Source organism: Balaenoptera physalus (genome assembly GCF_965194825.1).
Source record: "Balaenoptera physalus genome assembly, chromosome: 12".
NCBI lineage: Eukaryota > Metazoa > Chordata > Mammalia > Artiodactyla > Balaenopteridae > Balaenoptera > Balaenoptera physalus.
This window is the reverse complement of record NC_138897.1, coordinates 89,401,417-89,423,318: the sequence shown is the minus strand read 5'-3', so window position 1 is coordinate 89,423,318 and position 21,902 is coordinate 89,401,417. Positions and strand designations below refer to the sequence as shown.

The 21,902-nt window shown below is 49.2% G+C and overlaps 1 protein-coding gene across 3 annotated transcripts in view; it reads right to left on the bottom strand.

Moving 5' to 3' along the window:
- The window catches only part of MLXIP (MLX interacting protein), a 61,330-nt gene extending 43,498 nt beyond the window's left edge, over positions 1-17,832 (bottom strand). For 2 of the 3 annotated variants that reach the window (XM_082418054.1, XM_082418055.1), the window contains exon 1: positions 17,295-17,831. In XM_082418054.1, coding sequence (XP_082274180.1) covers positions 17,295-17,707 — 413 coding nt within the window. In that variant the 5' untranslated portion in view covers positions 17,708-17,831. Of the gene's footprint in view, positions 1-17,294 lie in introns of all 3 variants that reach the window. The other variant, XR_014251982.1, reaches the window with a different exon arrangement.
- Positions 17,833-21,902: the final 4,070 nt, after the last annotated feature.

Genomic DNA, 21,902 nt, shown 5'->3' with positions numbered 1-21,902 from the left:
CAGGAAAATGAAGTTCCCGACTCTGGAAGCAAGTGGAGGAGGCTCTGTCTTCCCTATGTGAGCTCCTTCACTGCAATGGGAGTTCCTGTTGTCCTCACCCGAGAGGCTGGGATTTCCACAAACACAGCTGGGTCTGACTAATCTGACCACACAAACACGAAAAGCAACGAGGGGCAGAGGTGAGACAACGCAACCTAATCAGCATCAGAAAGAACCAAAACACTGAGTGTCTGTCCCAGGCTCGCTCGAGCGACTGTGTCTGGGAGTCCAGCCAGAGGAATGATTCGCTCTTTGGATTAACTCCGCAGCTTGAGCTATCATGACAGGGACAGACGGCAGGCTAACAGGTCGGCAGGGAGGTCAGCTGGGCAGCAGCGCAGCAGGCAGGGAACCTGGCCGGGACAGGTGAGCGCCAAGGGAGGTTGAGGCCATGAGCAGGCAGCCTGATTCCTAAAAGCTCCACTCCTCCAAGAGGCCACGATGGCTGCGGCCCAGCTGGGGTCCAGGAGTGGCCTGGGATGCCCGCTGACCAGGAGAAGACTGTCTGCTCTGGATGGTTAACTGATCTGCTGCTGAGCAGAGAGGGCAAAGGAGAGCAGTTTCTCCCCTCTGGATCGGGCAGTCCTCCTTCCACCTCCCCCCAGGAACGCCGCTGAGGTAGAAGAATAACAGCCGTTTCAGAGCACTGAAGCGATGGAGCCATTCAAACCGAACCAACTGGTACTTTAATCCAAACAATGATGGTTTTGTCAGAAGACTGCAACAGCCCACCAAATCCTGCCCTCCTCTCCTCACTTCTACCCCTGACTTTGAGACACCATGCTAAAAAGAGGGAAAAAAGTTACACACATAAACCAACATCGGCCAACGCACGTGACTCAACACAGGCGGGCCAGCTGCCATTCAGTGACGACACATCACCGGAGCTGACCGTTGTACAGCCGTGGAGCTCCTACTCCAGGGACATATTTGAGTCTCACATACTGACACATCTCCAGCAATCCCAGACAACAAAGAACACAGGGCTGAAAGGTCAAGTTGCTCTACGGTGCTGCTGGGTCACTGTTCCAGTCGATCGGGGCGGGCAGCACACCCAAGACCTCAGCTGGAGCTACTGAGCCGAGGCGGCTGCTCCCAGCTTCACGGGAGCCTGAAAGCTGTTACCCTCTAGGACAGGAAGCAGAAAAAATTTTCTCTGCAGGGAAGAACTGAGGGATGAGAGGCACCAGAAGATTACAATATTTCTCATACCACACCCTGCCCTGCTCACTTCATCCATACTTTACCAATCAGTGGCAATCACCTCAAACACTACCACAGACACACCCATCACTCCAAGGAGCCAGCAATCGGCATAAAAACAGAGATAAGCAAACAAAGTTATCGGGCAAAAAGCAGCTGGCCACATACAGGCTGAGCCAGCTCAACGGCAATCAGTAGGTCCTCCGGTAGGCTGCTCTACCAGAGAAGCATCTGGAGGAGGCCGTGCCCACCACAGGTAAGTTTCCCCAGCACCACCTGCCTGCTGGCTCTCAGGTACTGTGCAAGGACATCACCAAGGACAAGCCAGGGGCGGAGCTCATAAGTGGGTTCCTTGCTTTTCTGAGAAGGCTTTTTCCCCATGGAACAAAGTCTTCTGCCAAGGTTTCTCGTGGGGGAAAAAAATCATGAATTTCAAAGCCAGAAGGAAATAGAGGCTGGTCCAATAAATAGGGAACCAGCCTGGGAGAGCACTAGGAGGCTGGGGCCAGGCTCTGCTGGGGTAGGAGGTGGAGGCCGCAGTAAGGAGCTCTGGGCCAGAATGTAGCCGGTGGACCCGGATGTCACAGGGGCAGCCTAACCTTGCCACTGGGCCTAGGGAGTCGTAATGACCTGATCCAGCGTTTAAAACGTCACCAAAGTCCTCTTGTCTCGGCTCAGCCCCTCTGCCACCACTCTGTCACCAGTGTGGGTGGTCGGATAGACGGAACCATAGAAACCCCACCAGTGATCACGCTGACAAGTAAGGCTGCCGAAAAGCCAGAAATCAGCATCTCTGGACTCGATGTGACAGAAAGCATTTAAATTGTTTTCCAGAGAGCTGAGTCAGCTTTCCCTTCCGTACACCAAGTCATCCCAGCGTCTGGTCTGTGGCTCGCAGGAACACGCCTCCACTCGGCTCCCCATCTCAGGTGGGCTCGCCACAGCTGGGCAGACTCACAGCTGGAATCACCGCCTTTCGTGAAGCTCAACGCTCTCCCTGCCTCTGGAACCACAAAAAGCCGAGGGACGGCATCCACCTGCTGGCATGAGTGCGGAGCCCTGGCCTCGGGGCGTGAACATGCAAGCTCAGCCTGGGTCCAGGCATGCTGCTGAGGGGTGTGTCAGACGCCTTCCGCTGTGTCCCCTGCCCTTCTGCAGGCTCAGAATGCAGCCAGCCTTTCTCTCTGTCGCCTGAGGCGCAGACAAAGGCTGCTGCTGAGCTGCATACCTGCTCACCACCACCTCCACACACACCTTATCCATGCGGGCAGGAGGGTGGCACAGGCCAGGCCAGGTGCCTTTTTTCCAGAGTCCTGCTGAAAGGTTCTCAGGTAAATGGTTCTTTCCATCAGGAAGGAGGAAGAGGCAGAGGGACATTTTCATAGAAAGTAGGGATACGGTAAGATAAATAGAACAGGGGCTCAGAAACACAAAAATATCATGAAATATTCTCAATGACCACCCGAGAGGGATTCAATAAATAATAGTACATTTCATTGTGTGGACAATGAAATACTATTCAGCCACTAAAAAATACTGCAGATGAGTATTTGGGGACTTGGAAAGGTGTTCATAATCTATTAAATAGAAAAACAAAATACACTTACCCTGCCAAAAAAACAAAAACCCCACAAGGTCTGGAAGGATAAACACCAGGGAATTGACAATGGTTATCTGTGGGTGTTGGGATTTTTTTTTTTTTCTTCCCCTGTAAGGAGACCCAGAAATACAGTCAAATTCCAAAAAGTAAGGTGCTAAGCTCTGAAGAGTACTTCCCCAATTTCTCAGTAAGCGTGCTTAACTGCACCCCTGAGAAGTACAAATTCTATTTCAATCTGGCTTAGAAGCAAAGTCATGGCCTTTAAGAACCATAAAGCTATTTGCCAACACCTTTATAGATCAGATCAAATATAGACAGAAAATCCAAGAGCTGGAAAGGCTCAGAACGTGTGCAGGGTGGCTGCATGGGAACGTGTGTGAGTGTGTGTATTGGGGGGAGGGTTCAAAGCAAGCATGTCCATTCCTTTCTTAACCACCTCAAGTACACGTACACACACACACACACACACGCACACACACAAGTGCACACGCACACATACACACTTAGCTGGGGAAGCACACACACAAGTACACACGCGCACGTACACACTTAGCTGGGGAGGCAAAGCCAGAGGCACGTCACGTAACGTCAAATGCGTAGGTTAGAAACGTTAAACAAGAGCCAAGCGAGAGGCCTCCGCAGGCTAACTTCAAGTTATGATTTTGTTTCAACTACAACCAAATCAACTGTCTGGAGTTAAGTCAAATGATTACCCCTTTCTTTCACCCCAGAATCACCCTATGAAAACAGCCCCACCCCAGGCAGCTACGGTGGTGAAGTTAAGGGGTAACCGTCAGAAATGGAATGTAAAGCTATGAGTGACCTACCACCCAACAACTGCACAAAGTGCAGAGCCAACCCTCCAGCTCCACGTCAAGATTATTTAAAATAATTGCCCTAGTTCCTCGTAACTCAGAGTAGCTGTCTACCAGGAGCATGCATACCTCTGGGGTTTACCAGAAGGATAGTCTTAGATTTTGTATTCAGAAGATGATGGTCCTGTGATCATATTAACTTAAACACAGCATGAAGGGACACTAAGGGTAAGAACACCTAACAGGACTTTCCCCGTGCCAGGGCTGACCTGCGGCAAACAGCACCACACAGCACCCCTTCATCTCTTAGGCCAAGACTCACTTCTAAACTAGATGCAACCGAGATTAAACTCATTTCCCCAGAATTCCTAATACCTGAACTCAGACATTAGGTAGAAACAGAAATGTAGAGTTCACATACAAATTCAGATTTCTTCCAATTTTCAAATATGCCAGACCGCGTAACACTGAGCTCACATTCCCAAAGAGCAAAAGTCGCCTGGCGCTGAGCGCTGGCTGCCCCCTTTAGACCAGGCACATATCCTCCAGTTCACCACAGACCGCTCCACTCCCTGTTGCCCTTCCATCACGGAGGCCCAGTCAATTGCAGTTTATGCTTGCATGGTTTTCATAATAAAGAAATGTTTCTGTGTAACCATGACTATATCAAAAGCCAGAAAATAAAAGACAGCAAATGTCTTCTTTGCCTTACCGATGACCACTTTATTTCCTGGTCCTTGTGGGCATTTGACTTTGTGACCCCTGACCCAGACAATGTTAAAAGAAAAAAAGGTCTTATCAGGATAACCTTAGGGTGATTTGCCAAGCTATGAGGTAACTTGGAGAGCCGAATTCCTGAGTCGATTTTAATCTAGGGGAAATGCCCAGGACAGGTCACCTTCCCAGTCTCTCATTTACTGTACACAGAAGAGATGGAAGATAGAGAGTCATGGAATTTCTAGACACTGACATATTTAGGATCTTCAAGATCATATGGTCCAGTGCTTCCCAAGTAAGACTCCCTAAAGATAATGCTGAAAACCTAAACTGTTTGGATTTTTTTTTAAATAACAGCTTTACTGAGACATAATTTACACATCATGAAATTCACCTTTTAAAAGTGTTCACTGGTTTCTAGTATATTCACAATGTTGTGTAACCATCACCGTTCCCTAATTTTAGAACATTTTCATCACTCCTTCAAAATACCCCATACTTGGGCTTCCCTGGTGACGCAGTGGTTAAGAATCCGCCTGCCAATGCAGGGCACACGGGTTCGATCCCTGGTCCGTGAAGATCCCACATGTCGCAGAGCAACTAAGCCCGTGAGCCACAACTACTGAGCCTGCGCTCTAGAGCCCGTGAGCCACAACTACTGAGCACACGTGCCACAACTACTGAACCCCGTGTGCCTAGAGCCTGTGCTCCGCAACAAGAGAAGCCACCGCAATGAGAAGCCTGGGCACCGCAACGAAGAGTAGCCCCCGCTCACTACAACTAGAGAAAGCCCGCGCACAGCAACGAAGGCCCAACAAACACAGCCAAAAATAAATTAATTAATTAATTTAAAAAAAAACCCATACCCATTAGCAGTGACCATCCACCCTTCCCTCCCCCAGCAACCACTCCTCCACTTTCTGCTTTATGGGTTTGCCTAATCTGGACATTTCATACAAATGGAATCACAGCACGTGGTCCATTGTGACTAGCTTCTTTCATTCAGCAAAATGTTTCCAAGGTTCATCCATGTTGTAGCATGTGTCACTACTTCATTCCAAAAGTTGTTTTCAATATTTTCAAACATATTTATTTGTCCATGATAAAGCCAGGTGGCCACTGTTTAAATAATGTGATTTTCTCATTTTCCTAACATTATGAACATTTTCAAACATACAGAAAAATTGAAAGAATTAGATGGTGAACGCCCATGTACCCACCACCTGAATGCTACGATTGCCACTTTGATGTATTTACTTTATCAAAATTCATCTACCCACCCAAAAACCCATCTTATTTTGCTTAAGCAGTGGTTCTCAAAGTGTGATTTGGAGACCCCTGAGGGCCCCTGAGACCCCTTCTGGGTCCAGGATATCAAAACTATTTTCAAAATAATACTAAGAGGTTATTTTCCTTTTTCACTCTCATTCTCTCAAGAATGGTGAGGTTTTCCAGACATTCGCTATCGCAGCAGACGAATGCAAAAGCAGATATGAGGATCCAGCTGTCTTCGAACTAAGCATTAAGAGATTTGCAAATGGGTAAAACAATGTCATTCTTCTCATTATTTTTTTTGAAAATAGTTGTTCTATATAAAGATATGTTATTTATGTTAACATGGTAAATGGGGTTTATTATTTTTTAAAGTACTTTAACAAATATTTTTACTTTTCCTCAGTTTTCATTTCTAATACAGTAAACATCGATATAATCCACAAACAAAAGCTCTCTGGGGTTCTCAACATTCAAGAGCACAAAGAGGTCCTGAGACCAAAAAGTTTGAGAGCCACTGTTTTAAAGCATTTCAAAGATAAGATGCTGACATCAGTACACTTCGTCCCTGAGTTCAACATTTGTCAATGGCTCTTTTTGTTTTGGGTGAGATTTACACATAATAAAATGCACAAATCTTGAGTGTACCATTCAGAGAGTTCTGACAAATGTATACACAACCCCCTTCATGATATAAAACGTGACCATCATTCTAAAAGGTTCTCTCCTGCTTCTCACCAGCCGGTCCCCTCTTCAACCCCCCCTCACAAGCAGGGACTGGTCTGATTTTTTTTCACCGTAGATTAGCTTCGCCTATTCTAGAACTTCATGTAAATGGAATCAGTATATAATCTTTTGGGTAAGGCTTGTGTCACTTGACGTAAGGTTTCTGAGATTCATCTGTGTTGCTGCACATACCAGTAGTTTGTTCCTTTTTATTGCTGAAAACAATTTGTTTCTAAGGCTACATCTCTCAAAAACATAAGGTCCATGGAAGAAAAATAAGATTGGTAACCATGATTCTAGTCTAACCCCTCCCACTTTTTTTCTTTCTTTACGGTTAAAGACACCCAGACTTATGAGGCTAAGGGATATGCTGCCAGTCAGTGGCACCACTATCCAGTGGTGTTGAATCCATCATCTTTCCACCATACTCACTGCCATTTCCTGTTCTCACCTTGTAAGGAAGTTCCTAGCTGAATCTGCAAGAGACCTTTACTACAGGAAATGGAAAGTCAACATCCAAATGATGAAGCTACTAGGCTTCCCTCAGAAACTTGCCTGTCAATGAATGGATAAACAAAATGTAGTACATTGACACAGTGGAACACTGTCCAGGAATAAAAAGGAACAAAATATGGATACGTGTTATAAACGTGGATGAACCCTGCACACATTACCCCAAGTGAAAAGAGCCAGACACAAAAGACCACATACAGTATGATTCCATTTATATGAAATGTCCAGAAAAGGCACAGACAAGCAGATTATAGACGTAGAAAGCAGATTAATGGTTGTCTGGGGCTAAAGTGGGAACCGGGATTAAACGTAAAAGGGTAGGAGGGATCTTAGTGGGGTGATGGAATGTTCTAAAACTGGATTGCGATAATGACCGCACAACAAAAAAATAAATCAATGAACTGCACACTTACAATGACTGCATCTTATGGTACATGAATATATCTTGATAAAGCTGTTAACAACAACAACAACAAAAACTTGTCTGTACAAGTGGAAGAAAGAGTCTTGCTCCAAGGCAGAGAATGATCCGTTTAATAATTTAAAGAACAAAGGAGGCAATGTAAAAGACCCCGCTACTCAACTGGAAAATAGTTGTTTAAAACAGCAAGCTAATATAATCATATACTGTTTTAAGAATTCGCTGAAAGTGTTTCATTTTATATATTTATTTATTTATTTGTTTGTTTGTTTTTGGCTGCGTTGGGTCTCTGTTGCTGCGCGCGGGCTTTTCTCTAGTTGCGGCGAGCGGGGGCTACTCTTCGTTGTGGTGCACGGGCTTCTCATTGCGGTGGCTTCTCTTGTTGCAGAGCACCGGCTCAGCACGTGGGCTTCAGTAGTTGTGGCACTTGGGCTCAGTAGTTGTGGCGCTCGGGCTTAGCGGCTCCGCGGCACGTGGGATCTTCATGGACCAGGGCTCGAACCCGTGTCCCCTGCATTGGCAGGCGGATTCTTAACTACTGCGCCACCAGGGAAGTCCGAAAGTGTTTCATTTTAATAAATAAGAGGAATTTATAAATTCACTTTCTCTAGAAAGCATAGTATCCAGCTATCTGGGCAGGTCCCATAAGATGAGGTAGTCCATTTGCAAATGGGTCAGTTACCACCTGAGCATATGAAGGGGTTCTTTAGGTTGTTTTTTGTTGTTGTTTTGTTTTTTAATAAATTTATTTATTTTATTTATTTATTTTTGGCTGCATTGGGTCTTCGTTGCTGGGCACGGGCTTCTCATTGCGGTGGCTTCTGTTGTTGCGGAGCACGGGCTCTAGGCACACGGGCTTCAGGAGTTGTGGCGCGTGGGCTCAGGAGTTGCGGCTCACGGGCTCTAGAGCACAGGCTCAGTAGTTGTGGCGCACGGGCTTCGTTGCTCCGCGGCATGTGGCATCTCCCCAGACCAGGGCTCGAACCCATGTCCCCTGCATTGGTAGGTGGATTCCCAACCACTGAGCTGCCAGGGAAGCCCTTGGTTGTTTTTTAAAAAGCCAGAATACTGGGTAAATATCTGGAAGCTAGGTTAATTCTCCTACTTTCTACATAAGAAGCTGTTTTTTGTTTTGATGATTGTTCCATGGTGACAGAGCAAAAGAGGTTGCCTTCTTCCCTATGCCCACAAGCCACAGAGGGAAGAAGTGGTAACTAGCGTTCAAAACAGACCCTCCTATGCACAGAATATTCCTCAACAGTGTAACTGTGCTAACAACACCCCCACGGGGCCCCCTCCGCACTGCTGCTCCTACCTGCAGCCTCGTTCTCCCTGCTGCCCCTTTATGAGCTCTTTTCTCCCTGGCCTCACTCTTCACTGTTCCGCAACCGGATTCTTTACGTTCACTTCTGAGACTCAAAAGCTATCGACAAGGAATTCAGTTTCTGGAATTATTTTTCCAGATCTTGTACATCCTTCTGGAGCTACCAAATAACCTCTTCTACACTGCCTCCTTCTAGAAGGTTTGTCTGATGGTGCAGTTTGACCCCAAACACATTAGGAATGCTAGATCTGGAGAAGTTTCCTCGTAGGGCATTCAAGACCAGGCGGTACTCCTCTACCACAACCAGACCCAAGTGAGTAAAAAATATCATTCGGGATATGATAGTATATATTTCACAGCAAAAAACAAAAAACAAAAAAAACTGCCATCCCAAATACAAGCTCAAAACGCCAAAACCTCCCATGGCCAACTGGCCCCTCATGAGGCACAACAGGGGTTAGGGAGGCAAGACAGAGCAGCTGGGACAGAAGAAAGAAGCCCGGCGCCTGGACTGGTCTAGACTGGTCGGGGCTAAGTGGAGAACTGCTCTGGCGACAGTGAGGACCTCCCTGGACACCACGGTGTCCCCCGACGCTGACAGCCCCTCGCAGCCCCTTCCCAGGGAGCTGCTCCGCCCACGGCCCACGTGGCCAAGTTCAGTGCACAGCGCCACACAGCAGCGTCCCCAGCACCACTCACCAGCCACGCGGCTGCCGGGGCTCCCTCGGCTTCCTCATTGCAGCCCTGGCCCCCACGGCTCAGGCCCAAACCCTCAGGGTCCCTGCTGATTCTTTTCTTACATCCCCTAGGTCCGATCCACCGGCAAGCCCAAACCTGCCCTGAATCCACGCACTTCTCACCACCTCCACTGCCCCCACTCTGGGACCCACGTGCGCTCCCCTTGCCCTCCATCCCCTAGTCCCCACCGAGCAGCCTCAACAAGCCAACTCCCAGAGCAATGAGCAAATATCCTAACCTCTTACCACCCAGCAAGGCCCCTTCCCTCCTCTTCTCCTACCACTCACCCTGCCCTCAATGTTCTAGCCACGCTGGCCTTGTTCCTAGCCCCGGAATGTGCCAAATTCATTCCACCTGGGGCCTCTGCCTGGGGCTCTTCCACCGCCTGGAATGACTACCCACGTCTGGTTCCCACTCGCCACTCAGGTTTCAGTTCAACCTGAAATGTCACCTCATCAGAACACTTCTCCGACCCGCCGAGATACGGTGTCCCCCACCCTGCCCACCCCCATCACTTTCCATCTCCCAGCGTGTTTTATGTTCTTTATTGCAGTAACGATACAGACCTGGTTTGCACACTGAATCCCCCGACAACAAACTCCATGATTTTACAGTACCTGTAAGTCAGGTCATTGTGCCGTACACCTTAAATGTGTACAGGGCTGTATGTCACCTGTATCTCAATAAAACTGAAAGAAAAAAAAGAATATAAATGCCATGAAGGCAGATGACTAATCGGTCCTGTTTACTACTGTACCCTGAAGGGCTAGAACAGTGCCTGGCACACAACAGAGGCCTGACTAATACTTCTGGAAGGAAAGGGCATCCTGTCCAAAGGCCATGGCTCGACTCACGCTCTGGGGTCCCTGAGGTTCTGCTCAGAGAGGGAGGGCGCTGCTGGTCTCCTTCTCAAGTACCTGAATTGGAGACAATGGACTAATTTAATTAGACAATTGGCAAAGAGCACTGATAGTAATGGGAAGCTCTAAGCAGGTCTGTGTGCGAAACACAGGCCATGGGCGAGCTCTAGTCAGGCAGACGCAGAAGCTCCCATAAGCAAGAGCTTTGAAGCAGAGAAGAGCAGGGCAGCAGGTGAGAGAGCCAGCTGGAAGCAGAAGATCCCAAAGAAAAGCAGAGCCTGAGAGAGGAGCTGAGTCACTTGATGGGGGTGAACCTTAAGGAAAGGGCAAGCTCCCCCTGCCGAGGGCCCACAGTGCCCTGGGACCCAACTCCAGTGTCCACTGAAGTCCGGCAGTCCTGGTAACCCTGGAGGTTCACGGGAGTACCAGCACCCTTCCTGATCCCTGCAATAAACCCCCATTACATGCGCTAGCACCAGAGGGTCCCTGATCCACGCGGCCAAAAGAGCTCTACCTAAAACTCAAGCCCTGTGGCCTGGAATTCTAACCACAGACAGAATTCCAACAAGATACAAAATACCTAAGATATTTGCTGTCTGAACTGCACATTTCATACCCAAGAAGTAACTCAATTCTGGGGAACAGGAGCTCACACTCTGAATTTTTCATCAGCCATATAAGAATCTTTAAAGATAAGTACTATTAACTTTCTACAATACCCTACTCTGGAAACTGTGCAAGGGAACCAGGATAAGACCACTTTACAGACTTTCTTTTATATCGCGGGCCCTCCTATCACTAGATCCCCTGAAGTGGTGCCTAATACACTCAGCACAGCTTGACATAACTGCAGGGTGGGCTGCTATGCTCTCCTGTGGGGGAAGACGCCTTCAGAAAGACTTTTATACATGTGTTATGTGCTCAAAAACATCACCTCAAGAAACTTTTGAAACCAGTCTGCATTAGTTTCCTATTGCTGCTGTAACAAATGACCACAAAATCAGTGGCTTAGAACCACACAAATTTACTGTCTTACAGTTCTGGAGCTCAGAAGTCTGAAATGGGTCTCTGGGGCTAAAATCAAGATGTCAGCAGCGCTGGGTTCCTTCCGAGGACTCCAGGGGAGAATCTGTTTCCTTGCCTTTTCAAGCTTCTAAAGGTCGCCCATATCCCTTAGCTCATGGCCCCTTCCTCCACCTTCCAAGTCAGCAACATCAGGCCAAGTCTCTCTCCTGCTGCTCCCTCTCTGGTCCTCTCTTCTGCTTTCCTCGTTTACGTTCAAGGACCCTTGTGATTGATCACACTGGGCCCACCCACATAATCCAAAATAATCTCCCCATTTTAAAGGCAGCTGATTAGCAACCCTAATGCCTCTCTGCCATGTAACCTAACATATTCACAGGTCCCGGGAATTAGGACGTGGACGTCTCGAGGGGCCACTCATCTGCCTAAAACCCCAGTCCGTGTGGGTCACAACACAAACACCACCCAGCAAAACACCACCAGGCTGTCCCACTCCACACCAACACCCCTGAAGCAGTCAGTGCTCCACAGAGGGTGTATCTGTCTTTGCAGAGCTGAAGATAAACAAGGTTCACCAGAGGCAAGTTGCTGACGTTGGCCGCTAGGCCCCTGAGCTTCCCTTTGCGATTCCACGTGTAGTTCTCAGCCACCCAGTATGTGCCAGGCAACTGTTAGGCTCCGTGGGAAAGTCAAAGGTGAAGAGAGCAGGAATCTTGGGAAGTCAGGTCTATGGAAGAATACCACGCAGAACCAATAAGGTCGTGGATTTGCAGAGGATCGTGGCATTCACTCCCTTTGAGAAGGACGGCAGGGCCATAGTCTTGAAGGAAGGGCAGGATTTTACCAGTGGGGAAGGGCAGCCCGAGGAAGGGCATGGAGCTGCCTAAGGGCATTTGTTTTCCCCATCTTGGTTTCTCCCGCCTTACATTCCTAGAGGAACTGGCGCTTTCACCTCCTCTCTTACGGAACTGCAGGCTTCTGTGAGAAGATGAGGGAGGTGACTTTTCAACTCCTTTTCAGCTCCCAGAGACACCGCCTTGGACAAGCTGACTCACCTCCCAGCAACAGGGCAAATTAACTTCTGTGCTCAGGTCTTCTTTCCTTTTTTTTTTTTTTTTTTTTTAAGTTTTAAAAATAGGAATTCCACCATCACCTGCCTGAGAGGGTTATTGTGACTTAGGATAACATAGAGACTCCAGGAGGGCGGTAGTTGCTCAGTTGGTGCGAATTTTCTTCCCTCCTCCCACCCTAGCAAATGAACTCCCTCCACGCTCCGAGCCAACCCCTTTCCCCGGGCTCTTCCAATTTGATCACCCTTCTTCGCCCTTCCATGAGGACGGCAATCAGCCATTCAGCCTCTACAGAAAAAGGAAACTTGGTCCTGGACTACCAACAAGGAGAAGATAGGCAAAAGGAACTCTGGGGCTTCCTGCATAATTTTTGACAGTTAACACGGGGAAGGGGAGATAGGTATGAAACCCCAATGTCAGGGGAAACTGTCCACACTGATCCCGATTATGCAAACACACACACACACACACACACACACACACACACACTGGCTTCTCCACCCTGCTTGGTGCTGCCGTTGGACCTGGTTCACGTTGTTTATCACAGCCCTTACTAACTGTTTTACAACTGTCTGTTTACCCCCACCCCAGGTTTGTGAGTTCCTGGAGGACAGAGACGGTCTTTTCTCATCTCTGCAGCCCACACTCCCATCTCCGTGCGGCCCTTTAATGGACACCATATTATGATTAAAGACCAAAGAAAGCGCAAGAGAAGAGAAACTGCTTCTCTTCAGCATGGTTGCAGAAGAATAAAACTAATTTAGTCATTTGTGTGAATGGTTCCCATTTACAGCTAGTTATCGCACCTAGGATTAGAAAGTTCCTCTATGGAAAACTTAAAACTTGGAGGACGAGATGCTCTAAACCTTTAATCCTTGGGGATCAGGAACAGAGGGTAACTATACATACGTATACAGGGTTACATTCTAGAAACTTGTATCCCAAGGTTATCTCACAGGTCCAAATTAAAAGGTCTCCTCAAATATCCACTGGAGCAGAAATCCACTGTCCAGAAAGCTACTGCTTATCTTTAAATACATAAAAGGACTGTCTCTCCCCCCGCCCCCCAGACATTCCCACCAAGGTTCCCTAATAAAGAGTTACATAAAAAGAGAAGCGATGGGCTTCCCTCATGGTGCAGTGGTTGGGAGTCCACCTGACATTGCAGGGGACATGGGTTCGAGTCCTGGTCCGGGAGGATCCCACGTGCTGCGGAACAACTGGGCCTGTGCACCACGGCTACTGAGCCTGCACTCTAGAGCTCGTGGGCCACAACTGCTGAGCCTGCGTGCCACAACTGGTGAGGCCCGTGTGCCTAGACTCCGTGCTCCGCAGCAGGAGAGGCCACCGCAATGAGAGGCCCGCGCACCACAATGAAGAGTGGGCCCCACTGGCCGCAACTAGAGAAAGCCCGCACACAGCAACGAAGACCCAATGCAGCCAAAAATAACATAAATTAAAAAAAAACGAGAGAGAGAGAGACAAGTGAAACCAAAACCAACCACAAAAAGCTATCTACTAGATGTGTTCAGAATCCGCATGGGTGATTTACATGTGTGACATTCCTCACAGTGTTAAGAGGGCAAGAACCATGAACTATGTTCTAGAGTACATAGCTCCTTTGTGGGGCCTTAGAAAGTATGGACAAACCAAGAATGCATCCATCTAGCATTTGTCAGGCAGGCATTGGAAAGCCACACTGAAGACCCCAGTCAGACACGTTATTTCCCTCAGTTTACAGATGAGAAACTTGGGCTCCTAATAAATGTCAGCTGAATGAGGACGCAGAATGGATTCAGCCCATTGAACCTCCTCTTGCCTCTTATTTGCCGGGTACTAGACACATTCACAGACATTATCTCAGTTAATCCTCACTTCCACCCGGCAGGGGAACTTTATCCTGCCCATTTTACAGTGGCAGACAGGAAGCCTTAGAGAAGGTAAGCCATGAACTTCTAAGCTCTGCCTTGGGGAGAGGCGACTTCTTCCCCTCCCAAACGTCCCAGTAATTGAACGCACACCGTGGGACCGAAGCAAGATGTTTCACTACAGGGCTTCTCAGCATCACAGCGTGGGAAGGATGTGCATGCCAGCTGCATGAAGCTGGCATCCATCCGCACTGTCACTTGCCCACGTGGACCACGGGGCACATTCACACCTAGTCCCAACTCCTCAAAGACCCTATTCCCCCACCCGAAGTCAGTCTTGCCAAAGACCCTTCAGGAGTTCAAGACTTTGCACGTTCAGGAACAGATCACATTCAGAGCCCCTAGGCCACTTCACACGACTGGGGAAAAAACAACCACAACTTCCCCTGCACTTAGTTCCTCCCCCAAAGAGCTGTTGAGCCTCATCTGGAAACAGCTGGGAGGCAGCAGTTAACAGGAAACCAAACCAAAAAAAAAAGCACAGAGTGTACCAGGGAGAGTTAGGCGGCTAGAACGAAGAGGCCAGGGGACAGACAGGAAGTTGAAGTTAGAAAGAGCCTAGGCCACAAACAGTCAGACAGAAGAGGAGGCCCAGCTGGCCTTCCCCTCAGCCCCAGGAGCAGAAAACCTGGAAAACAGTGATGAAGGCTCACACCGCACTGAAAGGGAAGTTAGGTCACCTCTGGGGTTAACTCTTCTTTCCTCCCTGCCCCCCATATCTCAACCCCCCTTCTCTGAAAGCCAGCTAGTGGTCGTGACAGGACAGCTGAGGTCAGAAACTCACTTCTGTTCTCATGCTGCTTTCTGGGCCAGAGGCTACAGCCCAGACAACTGGTTTTGAGTCACTCCTCTGTCAATCTGTAGCCGGGTTCCACACTGCCAACTCAACTCTGGGGCCATCCAAACGAGCCTCATGCGGAGACACAAAGAGCATCTTCATGAGAAATTACTAGGTGGACACATATCGGGGACCTGTGGTGGCAGGACTCTGCCTGGGGAATAGCAGCAAAGCAGGAGAGCCAAAGGGGCTGGAGGTCCTGAAGAACAAGGTAAACCTCAGACCAAACTAAGGGTGCATTTTGCAACCAAGAAAGTTAAATGAGCAATGGACAGTTGCCAAAATATTTTTGAAAGAAGTGAAAAAAAAATACCATTACTAAAATTCTTTGGTGTTATTTAATAATAAGCCTTTAGGTTATCCAAACTGAGGGCAAAGCGGGGAGACGGGTTTATTTTTCCTTCAGCAGAGCTTAGGTGAGTGCTTTCGAGCCCATGCCTCCCGCTACTCAATCAACCATTCTCTCTTTGTACGCGGAGAAGTTTATATTAAAATAAAGAAGAGGATTAAGTTCGCTTAATAAAGCACATTCCTGTCTTTCACCTCCAATTTTGTTTGAAAGGGCTCTCTCACACTGTAGCATATGCTACAATCTAGTTGCGTTTGAGTCCAGTGAAGTGCTCAAAATTTGAGACTGGGTAAGCAGGGCTAAACGAGGGCAGAGGGCTGCAATCTCAATGCCGTTTGGTTTTTTTCTTAAAAAAAAAACAGAACATCTTCACAGGCTAAGTGCCAGCTCAAGCTGGCAAGACCAGAGAATCAGAGCAGAGCCTAACCAATGTGCCACGCAAGGGGGGTTGGAGGAGAGCTCTGGGTAATGTAATGCAGCCATGTGGCAAACAAACCATCAGGGAAGCCTTCAAGAGAGGAAATGGGGGCGGGAAGAGTGGGGTGCGTTTCAGGAACATAACAAAGGAACAAGTTGACTAATCATTTATTCCAGAGGGGAAAATGCCACCCGGAGCCATGTACATCTAGTGTTTCAACTTCAGGTAAATGTGTACCTTGGATATATTTGGGGCTCCCTACTCTCCAAAAAAAGGGGGGGGGGTGAGGGTAACGTTCCTACTCTTCTTTACACTGTTTCTGGAGTCTCCAAGGAAACTTCCCCTGCGCTGCCTGCAGACTAGACCTGAGACAACCCCAGCCAGCCCAGTTACGACTGCAGTCACCTCCACTCTGCGGAGATGCTATCATGAGCTTTGGGCAGGGCTGGGCTGCTCTGTACTGCAGCTGGTCCGCAGAGGTTCTGCTGCTGAGGCAGAAATTATCTGAAGCAAATACCTAACAAACACACCGAGAAAGGGAGAGTCGAAGGACACGTTAACCCGTGAGGACCACGCATTTCTGTGACTTAGAAAAAAGGGGTCTCCGCCTAGAGCCGGAGATCTGTGGGTCAGGAAGACCTGTGGGCCAGGATGGTGCCTGGGATGCCTGCCCTGAACACTGACATCTCCATATAATGTTTCAGAGCCAGCCCAAGAACCCTCCAACTTGCCAGGACAGCCTGCACCTCCAAGAGCTGTGGCTCCAAGTCTTCCTAGGAGGCACCCAGGGCCCCTCCGAAGTTGGGGGAGGGCTTCCCAATAAAAGGGGATGTGAGAGGACCCAGCTTCCCTCTGCTGGGGCAATAAGAAAAGTAGCTCACACTTCTGGAGCAACCAATTATGTGCCAGGCACTGGAATAAGCACTTTACCTATCTCGTTCCATCCCCACAGCAGCCAATGGAGGCAGACACTACCGTCATCCCCTCTTTATAAAGGAGGAAACAGGCTCGGAAATTTGACTCAACCATTAAGTACTGGAACCAGCGACTTTAAGCCACCCTGGACAGGTGGTCCTAACCACTACTGGCAATTGCTGGAAACACACAAAGCTTTTGGGGGAAGGGTGGATAAAGTCGCGTAACACAAGGTACAACCTGTATTTATAGCTTTTTCTTATCCGAAATCGGTGGCCTCGGAATTGGAGGTGAGGGCCTGGATGGGGAACGTGAAGCCGGAAGAACCCAAGCCCTGCTGACAGGGAAGAGGCCAGGACCCCCGCCCCTCTCGCTTCCACTAGGGACCCCAGACCCATAAACCCTCCCGAAGACGGAAGACCCAAAGGGAATGCCTGAAGCCAAGAGGTCCCCAGGCGGCCCAGCCCTCCACGCTTGTTTTGTCAAAGGGAGCCCCGCTCGAGAGGTGGGGCCGGCCGGTCCTACCTGTAGGCCAGGGTCATGCACTCGAAGAGCTTGGTGAGCGAGGCGTCGATGGACAGGTGGCAGGAGCTGGTCTTGCCGAAGCTGTAGGTCTGGCACGTCTGCTTGTTGACCGTGTCGAAATCGTAGCCCTTCTTGGGCGGGTGCTCGCGGTGCGGCGACGACACCATGAAGTGGCCGCTGTGGATGATCTGCTGGCGGCGCGGAGGCTCTTCGCTGCCCGACCCGGCCTTGGGCGGCAGTGGCGCGGCGCTCGCGTGGCCCCGGGCCGGGGTGGCCGCGCCGGAGGCGGGCGGCGGAGACGGCTCATCCGTGTCCGAGTCGTCGTCGTCCTCGGGCACCTGGGGCTTGAGCAGCACCGCGCGGCCCCGGCTGCGGGGCCGGCGCGGAGAGCACATGAAGACGTCGGCGGCCATGGGGGGGCCCGGCCGGGGGCATCCCCCGGAGCCCGGGGCGACGCGGGTGAGCAAAGGTGACGGGGCGCCGGCCCGGCCCGGCCCGCGCGCCGACTGTCCGCGAGCGCGCGGCGGGGCGGGAGGGGGAGGGCACGGGCCGTCAGGGCCGCCTCGGCGCCGGCCCCGGCGTGACGTCACCGGCGCGTCCCGGCCAATCGGGTGCCCGCTTCGGCCTCTTAAAGGCGCAGGGGAACCTTTCCGTGTCTGGGCGGACAAAAAAGGGGGGCAGGGGTAGGCACAGGCCACGCCTCCCGGCCCCGCCCCTCGCCACCCCCTTCCCTCCGGGGTGCTGCGGGACTTGGTAACCGGGCGGTGCCACTCTCCAGTGTCTTGGCCTAGGAGAGGCGTTGGCCGAGCGGGCCGTGCCGATCCCGCCCCACGCTCCGGGGAATCGTTCTGCGACCTCGCCGCAGGCCGGGCGGGCGCTCCACGTGGTGGGTGGGGGTGGCGCTCCTTCCGTCTCCCAGGCCCTGCAGGGCCCGGAACTGTGGCTCTTCACAGATGTTGCTGGGCGCTGTGAGTTTTGTCCGCATTTTATTGATAAAACTGAGTCGCTGAATACCAAAGGGGTTTTTCTAATGCGAAAGCAAGCGTCACTGGACTTCCTTGGTGGCGCAGTGGTTAAGAACCCGCCTGCCAATGCAGGGAACACGGGTTCGAGCCCTGGTCTGGGAAGATCCCGTATGACGCGGAGCGACCAAGCCCGCGAGCCACAACTACCAAACCCACGTGCCACAACTACTGAAGCCTGAGCGCCTAGAGCCTGCGCTCTGCGACAAGAGAAGCCCCTGCTCGCCGCAACTAGAGAAAGCCCGTGCTCAGCAACGAAGACCCAACGAACGCAGCCAAAAAATAATTAATTAATTAATTAAAAAAAGAAAGATCACTAACGCTTCTCACCTCCACAAAGGTGGAACCTGCCTTTTTAGTCAACGTTAGTTAAGGCACTTTCCCAGGGCATCGCAACTAGTACGTGACAGAGCCACTAAAACTCGAAATACTGTCATTATTGCTAAGATCTTAAATTTGGAGGGCGAACCAGCCCCTAAACAATTCCAATTCTGAGCCACAGTTTTCTTCTCTGTCAAGTGGGGAATGATTCCTATGTCTCAGAAAGTTGTGACAGTTAAAAAATGACTATAAAGTACTTAGCACAGTGCCTAGCAGAGAATGAGCACTGAGTGTTAAATGGACTACAGACTGAAGAAACTGAAGCAGCCAGACCAGAGGCACCTAGAAATTGCCAATACTCAACCACTTTTGACTATAGAAACAGCAATTTCCTATGGTCCAACCTAAGAGATGACATTTATAGAAAGCTGTCAAGGGGCTCAAAGCCAGCCTGGGGTGGGGGCCGCGTAGGGACGGTAGGGGATGACAGGCCAGCAAGAAGGCCAGTGACGTCCCTGGGGCAGGAGCTCCCACTCTAGTCTCAGCAGGGCCTCCAGTGTCCTCTGCTGCTGCTCCTGTGCTCTGCTTTGAAGCCAGTTTCACTTCCAGATTCGGGTGGAGGCTGAGCTCCCTCCCCTGCCTTCCTCCTGACAAGGGCCTCCTAAAGGGGAGCGTGTTGGGACAAATGTCTCTTACCAAAGTGGCGGCACTAACTCCTTCCCTGGATGTCTCCAAGCAGGGATAGGCCAGACGGACTGGCAGCTGGTGTGACTGTGAGGGTCTCCCCACTTGCCCAAACCACTGCTCCCAACTCTGGCTGCAAACGTCTGAAAGTCCACCCTTTGAGTTGCCTTCCTTTATTCGAAGACTCTTCTCCTTGGTAAACGCTTAAATGCCCAGCCACATTTGATACAGTGATCCCACCTCTATGATTTTATCCTAAGGCTGTGGGTACAAGGATGGTGAATACAGCATCATTTGTAAAGAGTGGGCATTAGAAACAACGTAATGTCTAACAAGAGGGAATTCATTGAATATATTATAGTCCCCAATATAACGAAACACTGCATTTTAAATGATGCAAATGTATATTTACTGACATGGAAAGATGTCCATAATATGTTGTTGGGTGGAAAAACAACTTTTAAAAAGTTAGCCGTGGGGATTCTCCGGCAGTCCAGTGGTTAGGACTCTGCACTTCCACCGCAGGGGGCACGGGTTGGATCCCTGGTTGGGGAACTAGGATCCTGCAAGCCATATGGCACAGCCAAAAAAAAATAAAAAGTTATCAGTAGCTTGATATCAATTTTTTAAAACTATTTATTTATTTATTTATTTGGCTGAGCCAGGTCTTAGTTGCGGCACAAGGGATATTCGTTGTGGCACAGGGGATCTTTAGTTGTGCATGCGGGATCTAGTTCCCTGACCGGGGATCGAACCCGGGCCCCCTGCATTGGGAGTGCGGAGCCTTAGCCACTGGACCACCAGGGAAGTCCCCAATTTTTTAAAATTCATATATATATGTGTGTATGTCAGAAGTGCACCATAATGTTAACACTGGTTATCTCTGGGGCGGGGGGGTGGGTGACTATTTTCTAATTCCCAAAAGAGACAATTATTACTTGTATACCTTTTTTCTTTGCAGGGTACTCTTTATTTCTCTTTGGTCTCTTAACACAAAAGGCATCTATGTGGAAGGATACATACTTTTATTTAAAAAAAATTTTTTTAAGGCCACACTGCTCGGCATGTGGGATCTTAGTTCCCTGACCAGGGATCGAACCCGCGCCCCCTGTGGTCGAAGCGTGGAGTCTTAACCACTGGATCACCAGGGAAGTCTCAAGGATATATATTAATACTTTAAAAATATATATAAATAAATATCAATTTCCTGGGAGGAGATAAACTCTTAAGGCTGAAGTTGCAAACTGGCAACGTATAGGCCACATTCCGTGCACAAACATGCTTTGTTTAATCCTCACCATAAATTCCTAAAGATTGTGTTAGAAGAGAAGCAAGACTTGAGGAAAAGCAGTTAAAAATTCAGTTAAAAGCAGAGGACCACCAAGAGTGAGATCTGGAGGTTGCTCCAGGCTCACAAATCAATGGCTAGAAAGAGGTCTCAAGGGCAGTTTTCTGGAAAATATAGAAGAGTTTGCAGATGACTGCCCGCCCCCCCTCCTACTGAGTAGTGGGCAGCAACAGCAAGTGCCCGGGGGGACACACAGGGCAGTGCCCCAGGGGAGCCAACAACTCCCATGAAGGACAAAGAGCTTCCACACCTGACAAACCATAAGAACAGAGAATCTCATAGGATAACCATCTTCTCCCCAAAAATCAGAAGCAGCACTACATGGTAATCAAATCAGCAAACAGGCAAATAAGAATTCCCAAATACAGGGAATTCCCTGACGGTCCAGTGGTTAGGACTCCGCATTTTCACTGTCGAGGAGGCGGGTTCAATCCCTGGTCAGGGAACCAAGATCTCGCGAGCTGCACAGTGCAGAAAAAAAAAAAAAAAATACCCAATACAAAGTATTACAGACCAGCAAAAGTCGGCAAACAATTAAGGAAAGCCAACACTCTGGAAGAAAGCTACCTGAGAACTAACAAGTGAAAGGATAAAGTTAACAGAACAAACAGAAGACTTTAAAAATAACTAATAGCCCGAGAAAGAATGTAGAAGATTCTGCACACATTAAGCAACAACCCATTATGAAAAAGAAGCAAATAGAGGTCCTGGAAAACAATGAATACAAAATTATGATTTTTTAAAAACGCCAGGTTGACTAGCAAAATGAATAAGTCTGGAAAACACAGTCATAAACTGAAAGATTAATCTGAGAATTTCTCCCAGAAAACTGCCGAAAGGACAAAGGGAAGTTAAGTGACGTGGAGGATTCTTCCAACAAAAGTTCCAGCACCTGCCTAATAGTTCCAGAAAGGAAGAAGAAAGTAAAAGTGAGAGGAAAAATTGGAGAAAGGAAATAATTAAAGCAGCAATAAAAGAAAATTTCCCAGTGCTGAAAAAAGCAAACCTTCTGCACGGGTCAGCATAGGCTGATTGTGCCCTGATAACAAACTACACCCAAATCTCAAAGGCTTAAAACCACTCAGGCGTACTTCTGATTTAAGCTACCTGTCTATTGGCTACGTGTCCATCACAGGGTGGCAGTGCTCTCTGCCGGTCAGAGTCGCTCCCAGACTCTGTTGCCCATCACTGTGGCAGGGGGAGAGAGAGCTCAACGAGGTCGATTAAATGGTC